Here is an 8,594-nt window from a genome sequence, read left to right on the forward strand (position 1 = left end):
CCCCCCCCACACACACACACATGCTCAGATTAAAAAAGGTCGCCCATCGTTGCTGACGTGTGGGCCCACGGTCTGCGGTCATCATTAATAAAGACGTAGGAGGTATTTGACCGGCCGCCATGTGGGGACGTGGCGGAACACCGATAGGACACGTGGCGTGTTCATTTTGCGTCCACGCCGAAGCATTTCAGGACTAAATTTGGGTAGGAAATGGGTCCGCACAAAAGCGAAACAGACACGTTGGGCCAACACTTTTGTCCACGGCAACCCAAATGGACGGCGGCGGACGAAATGGGTCGCCGTGTTGGAGTTGCTCTTAGTATCCGGATGTCATCTCTGACCAGCCCAGCATGGGTTTTAGTGTTAAGCACTCATACACGGGTGGCGGGTAAGGAAGAAGAAGGTGGTAGATAGTGCTTGAGGTCGTTGTCTACCTCATACCAGCTCAGTTTACCATGTCCCTATTGTGTCCTCTTCCGCTCCTGTGGTGTTGGTTTCTCTGTTAGTTAGGTGGTCGGTTCTTCAATGTTGTTTGTCGCTCGGTCTATTGGGTCGGTTTCTCTGACCTGTGAGTCATCCTTAGTTTCCCAATGGCTAAACCTTGCCGTTTTTCAAAGAAATGTTGGTGAGAAATACCGTTTTCTTGTCCCTGCGGATGGCTTGATGTGATGCTGCAATGCACCATGCCTATGGCAAAAAAGGCCATTGCCGCTGCAGATGCCATGAATCATGTCTATAGAGCTGGACTCAATGCATCAGATTTGAGTGGAACACAAGAAGAGTATAATAGTTTCTCCTAAGTTTGAAACAAATAGAAGAATTGTAGTAATATTTTGTGCCAATGAGTTAACAAAACAAGCAGCCTGTCAAACAATGTTGATTACATATTGCAAAGTATTATCAGAAAGCATAACCATAAGTTGAATTGTTGAGGTCACACCATGTCAAGGAGGTCTGAGTTGAAAGCTTTACCCAACCGTAATCTGAGCTTCCAAACTGGCCATTCGCCCAACAGTTTTGTGAGAATGGGCAACAAAGCTACCACAAGACAAATTGCAATAGCCAACCAATGGAGATGTGGAGCCAGCACCGTGTACAAACCAGTTGAAAAAGCTGTAGTTGTTGCCACGTATGCAAACCACATGAGCTTCTTAGTGGCGGATATGTAATAAATCAGGAACTCATAATCTCCCCACCTTGCTATGATGCATATGAAGGCGACAGCAAACGAGGAGCACATTGCTAAGACGTCAGAAATCAAGAATGCCTGAAATGCAAACTTCCTAGACATGATGGGAAGTCCCTCGCTTCCGGCGTCATTGCTGTATCCTCCAGGCAGGGTGAAGGCAGCGGCAAAGGTGACTGTCGTGATGAGGATCGCCACTAGCGAAGTGTTAGTTGTGTGTGTTTGAGTTAGTGACTTCGCTTCCTTCCTTGATTCCAAGGTCGCTTTGTGTTTGGTATGCGTGTGAAGATTATAAAGAGTGTTGGCATCTCGGGGATCAGCTCTCACCATAAGCATGCTCACTTCATTCTGCATATATTCAAAGAAGGCGCAGATGGAGATCATAGTGTAATAACAGAGCTTAGCAATTCTATTACATGGATCTATAGTATTGAGAAAAAGTGAACGAAATTATATTTGAGCATATATTTAAACTGATAAGCAAAGTGGTCGACAATGTTGGAAATAGGGAAGTACAAATATGTTACTCCCTTTGTTCCATCATGTAGTACATATAGATTTTTTGAAAAGTCAAGCATCACAAACTTTGACCAAATTTATCAAGAAAAACATTTAAATCTAGAATGCTACTACTATATCATTAGTTATAAAATGAACTTTCATACTTTATATATTTTATATATTTTGTATGTAGATATAAATAGTTATCTGTAAAACTTGGTCAAAGTTTTCAAAGTTGGACTTTTAATAAAATCTATACGCACTACATTATGGTAAATTCAGGAACGGAGTGAGTATATAAATTTATAAACAAAATTTCAATTTTTAATATAAAGTTTTCTATATCACTATTAGACTTAGAACGGAGCCAAATAGTGGACTAGAAAAACATTTGTATGTTGCGGCATTGATGGTTCTATGGTGAGTTGCTTTCAGAACAATACAGTAAAGTAGTTTCTTTTTTCTTATTTGTAACCGTGCGTGTGTATTGATAATATACATACCCAGTTTAAAGTCTTGGCATGATCAATGACATGAGCTAATACCCAAGCTGGTGTAACACCTTTGTTATCAAGCACAGTTGTGTCTATATCATCGTGAGACAGCAAAGCAGCAACCATTTTAGGATTGCACTTCTCTACTGCCAAATGTAGAGCAGTTTTACCGTTGGAGTCTCGCATGTTAATGAGTTTCCGAAGTTGTGGGGTCCTCAAAATGAATTCTGTGAACTCCACTTGATCCTCGTATACAGCTACATGGAGGGATGTCCAACAGGCATCTTGTGTTGAACGGTAAGGAGTATCAGGACAGTGTTTAAGAAGCTCTTGAGCAACATCTAGGTGACCTTCATATGCAGCACAACTAAGGAAAGGATTACCGTTACTTGGCACCTCATACCCTAAAGAGCAATCATGTTCCAGCAATACTCGTGCCATGTCAACCAGGCCACGGTATACAGCTGAACTTAGTGGAGTACACCCATTGTTATCGGCTTCTTTGGCCAGCCCAGGACGTGTTTCCATAATTCTCTTAGCCAAACCTGAAAACAAATCAGTACATGAACAACGGTTAATTAGCAAAGGGATGATGATAGTCCTTGTGAGGACTAGTAACGGTATATTAGAATAGTTCCAGAACATCAATGTACCGTGCGCTAGATAATACCGTATATTCAAATTCTTTTTCCCGGTTGTAAACTAATAGAGCAACAAAATACCAAGAGTAAACAATAATTCGGCATCTCGTTGTACTATAGAGATGAGCAGGCAACCATGCTACGAAACCACATGCACCCACACAGCGGTTGTAGGGCATCAATGGACAATTGCTACAGTCCCAAACTCGGGAAATATATACATGCACACACTGGTTCTCACCTGCGTTTCCATTTTTCACAGCAGCCTGCAAAGTGTTCTGGCCCCATGGTCCCATATGAGCAGAATCAGGAATTTCAAGTAAATTCTCTGAAATATCAGTAAAATTCCTCATCGCTGCGATATACATGGGTGACTCGTTCATTCTATTCACATGTGTCGACAGAGCCGGCTCTGCTTCTATCAGCTCCAGCGCAAGCTTCCTGTGGCCACTGCGAATGGCATGGTGCAGTGCATTGCAGCCATCAATGTCTTTTTCCAAGATTGCCTTGCCCAATCGCCGTTCACGGTACAATCGGAGTAGAACGGAAGCCAAGATGACAAATCCACTTTTCACCGCCGCGAGAAGTGGCGTCTCTAGATCCAAGTTTACTGTAGTGAGAAGAGACGCCTCCAGGGCCACCACATCCGTGCAAAATGCCTCATGGCCATGGATGGACGATATGTGAAGACAGGTGTTCCCAGCTGGAGTTGTTCTAAGAAGCATGCTTGGATTCTGCAATTCCATGGCCTTCATTAATGCGGAATCCCCGGATGTGGCTGCTTCCAGGAGGTGTTGGTCCATCCATAGCTCTTCACGTCGTCCTTCCAATGAACTAGTTGTTGATGTATTATCTGCCATCTATATTCTGATTTAACTGCAGGAGGAGAAAAATGGGAACAAATGCAATGATGGGTAAATGAGTAGCCGCTAGTTTTGAAGAGGAAATCTGTAAATCATGCCAACATTAATTCTACTTGCAATAAGGTTCCGCAAAATTATTCAAAATGGTAGCAACAGAAAACGGGGTAGTTATAGCAAATTTAAGAACAAATTAACTCGATGAAATACTAAGTAACGCACTTGGCTACAAACGAAAGTGAATGGGGTACTCCAATGGAGAAGAGAAATGCTAGCAAGCTAGCTAGATTAGGTGCTGCTTAATTCTCTTCCAATGGGGATATCTATGCTTATAATATAGTGAAAAATAACCAATGACCTACTAGCTTTATTGACCGTAAATGCACGCGTATGTTAAGAACACCCGACACGGAGAAGCTAGCTGCTAGTAGGAGCACAGTAATCCATAGCCTGACCACTTTGTGCAAAATTGAGACAAAATTGGGATGCCCACTGATCCGGGCCTAGCATCATGACTAATGGGTAGGGGGAGGAGGGTGGAGGCGGCGGCGGTTCAATGCGAGGTCGTGGCAAACTGTCAATGGCGTTTGTGGGGCTCAAGTCAAGGGGGGCGCAGGAAAATTCCGTAAAAATCAAACTAATAACAGAAGAAGATTCCCTAAACAACAAACTAGCAAGCAACGGAAGAAACGAGCCAATTACAGTCAAAACGAAACAAAACAACATCCTTTGGCATGATTAATCTCGTCGACGTAGAAGTGCACACCTCGCTCAGACAACCGCAGAGAGAACGAACGTAGTCGCACAATGAAGAGAACAGCTAGCAGGCATACTAGCATTCCATACAAGCCGATGGCAACAACTTAAGGAGTGGGAAGTCAACGCACCAATTCAGTTTGAGTTAATTTGTGCATGTATCATTTCATTAGGCATGTAATGGGGAACTTCTAATCAATATAAAACTTGACCTGACCTGTAATGAATATTAGTTGTCTTAGATCGGTGTCGGAAGGATGAGCTACAAGATTAAGATGTTGCCTTCTGATCAGAAATATAGCCCATTCTGTTTGGCTAGTGTCTCCACAATCAGAATTGAGGCATGATGGGGTCGACTGCTAACTAGAGACTAAGAATATTAACTGATGATATTAATTAGCTACGCCCCCATTTCCAGATGCATTTCCCTATAGCACTCAAATCTTGCCTAAACACATTACTGGGGCGAAAGCTAGCTGCATTTATAAAGTCTACGCAACCCTTCGGTATTACTAGCTTAATTTGTCTAGACATTCGTGCATATAGATCATTTGATATTCGTCGTCTGATGGCACCTTTAAGGACACGGCACGCCTTTGACAGCTATCGAGATCCACAACTGATCCAATAAAATAACTTGGCCTGATCAGACTGTGTTTGGTTTTCAAAGAGAAGGGGCTTTGGCCCTTTTCATCTACCAAAAAACTGACCTGCTGCATACTAGTAAACAACACCCAACATGGATCGAGGAGCTGCCAGTACATCGATCCACAAAAATTAGTACACGCCCCAGCCTGTCCACTTCTGCATGCAGAGTTGAGACAAAATTTGGGCGCCCACTGAACTAACGACAAAAGATTAATTACTCAATCATTTAGTAATTATAAGATGATTTATGTAGTACTCACTCTGTAAACTAATATAAGACATTTTAGATCACTATCTTAGTACTATTACTACCTCCGTCCTGGTTTATTAGTCCCCATTGTATTTTGTGTCAAATTTTGACCATAATTTTAACTAACAAAATGTTCATGCACGTCACCAAAAATTATATCATTGAAAACTATATTCAAATACGAATCCAAAGATATAATTTTTGTTGACATGCACTAACATTTTGTCAGTTAAATATTTGGTCAAAATTCAACACAAATTACAAAGGGACCAATAAACCAGGACAGAGGTAGTATTAGTTTACATAGGGAGTAGTTGATTAGCACGTTGATAGCATCTTTAGTAAACAGTAAAGTTGACCTGATCCAGAGTTCCAGACTCAGTGAAACGCGGTCATGGTCTAGTACTTAAAAAAATATACAAGAGTAATGTCCAAGTTTTGTGTACCCATTCAGTAAGCTACTGATACGCATTACCGTTGTAGCACTCAATTTTTGGCAAGTAACAGTCGATTCACCATAATTAGGATGGAACCTTGAGTGTCACCGCACGCTGTTAAGATCCAGAATGAAAACCTTGATGACCTGCTTGATCAGACTGTCTTTCATTTTCAATGAGCTAGGATGGGAACATGGGCTTTGGCCCTTAATGTCCTAGTATATGTATGATTCATTATAAAAACTTATCCCTCAAAGATCAATTTTGCAACTAACTATTTGGGTTTAGCTAGATCCAATCAATTAATGAACAGCAACCCTTCGAATAAAGAAACCAGGTGCAGATAATGACCTGTTGAGTAGCTGAATGGTAACATGCAGTAACATGTTCAAACCAACTATTTTGGGTTTCCTTTTCCTTTTTTGAGATGCTATTTTGGATTGGCTGTTGTATATACTCTACTTGACCTCGGTCGAATGAGTCTGTTTAACTCAGTAGGCGCCTACATGGTCATTGCAAAACAGATATACTACTATAGCACTTTAGAATGTAAAACATGGAATATGAAGGAGTCGCCTTCCGCATGGACAGAGGAGAATAGAATACAGGATTCAAGTTTGAACTATCAATAATACAATTACTTTGATGGAAAAACTAGATGATAAACTTTCACCTTGTACTGCAGAGTTTGGCCGCGACAGTGGGGGGCGCTACATATATAGCCAGGGGATGTGGATCGGTGGGCAAGGAGCCGGTGGGTACCGGAGCAAGAACATCCGGTGTGGTAGATGTGAGTATGGGCAGCGTGAAGGTGGATCTGGTGTCTTCTTTTCTGAAGTTGGGTGAGCATTTTGCATGTTTGGATTGCGGTTTTTGTGATTTTCTTAATGTGATTTATGTGCTCTTGCATTTGATGCATGAAGTTGTGATGTTTTTCATCCATTTGTCTTGGACTTGGGTCCATTGCCAGCAAAGTTCAAGGTGTGAAGCGGAATTGCTGTCCAAAATACTTCTCTTCTAAGTTCTAACCATGTTCTCTAAAAGACTAAATCAAACAAGGCAATGCAGTTACATATATAAAGCAAGCAAACAAAGTTAAGTTTTATCATTCCATTTCCGCTACCTGTGCATTTCGTTTTGTTGTTGTTTCCATTGTGATTTTTGAATCTAAACATCTAAGTTAGACTAGACCACTGTGTCTCACATGAGACGCAAGAAAATGTCGCTAAATCAAACTCGCAATGGAAGAAACAAGGTAGCTATAACAAGAAAAATGGGCATAAATATGGTGAAATAGCAGGTACTCACCTCACACAATAGCAGAGAGATGTAGTGGCAAAGATGAAGAGATCCAGCAGCCCGCTCACTAATGTTCTATGGAGAAGGCGAGCAGAGGGACTAATGGAGCGCCGGGAGTCATCAAGTTGATTAGCCATGTGATGGAGCATTAAACTAATGACCCCTTACATTGGCCTCCGCACTTGATTCGGTAATGTCCTTGACCAGCTGCTCAGGATCCAAGTCCTCGGTTCGCCCTCAACAACTCGATTACAGAGAGGAATTATGTAGCAGCAAGAATTGGGGATTGAGGAATAGAGCCTGGGATGGGGAGGGAGATACACGCCCAATGGCGGCCAAAAGGTTTGGTGATCCAATGATACCCTAGCACTCCACTCACTCACTACATATACGGTCTTCACTTGCTCCAGGCTGGGCCAATGTAGCGGCTGTTGGGCCTTCTCTCCCGTTTGGGCTGGGCTGGAGTTGAGTTAACGCCTGTCTTTGCGCCAATGAAGCTGGGAACCCGGACCAGTGAACCAGCACTTGCTCGACTTGACGCGTCCCACATTGCATGACGCGACGCTGCACGATCTCCTCAGGTACCTAGAACTGTAGGAAGTCATCGTCGAGAGTAGGCAACTCTGGCATGATCGCGGTCTTGGGAGGAACAGCAGCCCGGAGCTGAGAGACATGCACCACCGGGTGAATCCTTGCGTGCTCCGGTAAGTCAAGCTTGTAAGCCACTTCCCCGACAGGCTGCAACACCTGAAAAGGTCCTAAGTAGCGGAAGGAAAGTTTATGGTTAGCTCGAGTTGCCACCGAAGATTGGGCGTATGGCTGCAACTTCAGGTAGACCCAATCGTGGACTGCAAACACTCTATCAGACCGGTGTTTGTCCGCATTTTCCTTCATCCATTGGCGAGCCCGATTCAGGTGTTGTCGCAGAAGGGCCACCATTGTTGCTCGGTCCTGCGTCCATTGCGCCAAATTTGTCACAGTAGCATCGGCCACATTGGAGATACCAAAGAATCTTGGCTTGTGTCCATAGAACACCTCAAACGGAGTTGATTTGAGCGCGGAATGGTATGGCGAATTGTACCAGAACTCTGCCAAGGATATCCAGTCCATCCATTTGCGAGGGCAATTGTGGACGAAACATCGCAAGTAAAGCTCCATGCATTGGTTGACTCGCTCTGTGGTGCCATCTGTCTAAGGATGCCGAGCAGAGGAGATATTCAATTTGATATGAGAGAGTTTAGCAAGCTCCTGCCATACCTTGCTGGTGAAAATCCCGTCCCTATCCAAGACCATTTTATCTAGAGGCCCATGCAATTTGAAGACATAGTCCATGTAAGCCTTCGCTACTTGGAAAGCTGAAAATGGATGTCGAAGTGGTATGAAATGTGCATAACGTGTGAGATTATCCACAACAACCAGAATTGAATTGAACCCTCTTGATGTAGGGAATCCCTCCACAAAGTCAAGAGTGACCATCTCACATGCTTCCCCGGGCACCGGCAATGGTTGTAGCAATCCTGGG

The 8,594-nt window shown here is 43.2% G+C and overlaps 1 protein-coding gene across 3 annotated transcripts; it reads right to left on the reverse strand.

Annotated features, from left to right (window-relative positions):
- Positions 1 to 780: 780 nt before the first annotated feature.
- On the reverse strand, positions 781 to 7,413 carry LOC147982493 (protein ACCELERATED CELL DEATH 6-like). 3 transcript variants are annotated; one of them, XM_087514429.1, is made up of 5 exons: positions 7,082 to 7,413; positions 3,064 to 3,698; positions 2,565 to 2,726; positions 2,191 to 2,465; positions 781 to 1,534 (listed from the first exon to the last, which is right to left on the reverse strand). In XM_087514429.1, the coding sequence occupies exons 2-5, from the start codon at positions 3,680 to 3,682 to the stop codon at positions 935 to 937; spliced, it is 1,656 nt and encodes a 551-aa protein (XP_087370555.1). In that variant the 5' UTR covers positions 3,683 to 3,698; positions 7,082 to 7,413; the 3' UTR covers positions 781 to 934. The 3 variants fall into 3 exon arrangements, with proteins under 3 accessions (XP_087370555.1, XP_087370553.1, XP_087370554.1); XM_087514427.1 differs by having other exon boundaries at positions 2,191 to 2,726; XM_087514428.1 differs by lacking the exon at positions 7,082 to 7,413 and adding an exon at positions 4,449 to 4,598 and having other exon boundaries at positions 2,191 to 2,726.
- Between the last annotated feature and the right edge of the window lie 1,181 nt (positions 7,414 to 8,594).

Source organism: Triticum urartu, chromosome 3A (assembly GCF_056163025.1).
Source record: "Triticum urartu cultivar PI428250 chromosome 3A, HENAU_Tu73, whole genome shotgun sequence".
Lineage (NCBI taxonomy): Eukaryota > Viridiplantae > Streptophyta > Magnoliopsida > Poales > Poaceae > Triticum > Triticum urartu.

What these genes read in the sequence shown, in the direction of transcription:
- LOC147982493 (XM_087514427.1), bottom strand. Translation starts at nt 3,682, where the DNA reads ATGGCAGATAATACATCAACAACTAGTTCATTGGAAGGACGACGTGAA. An exon ending in TGTGAAAAATGGAAACGCAG is followed by an intron (nt 2,727 to 3,063) that starts GTGAGAACCAGT and finishes ATTTGTTTTCAG; the next exon opens with GTTTGGCTAAGAGAATTATG. An exon ending in ATGCCAAGACTTTAAACTGG is followed by an intron (nt 1,535 to 2,190) that starts GTATGTATATTA and finishes GAATATATGCAG; the next exon opens with AATGAAGTGAGCATGCTTAT.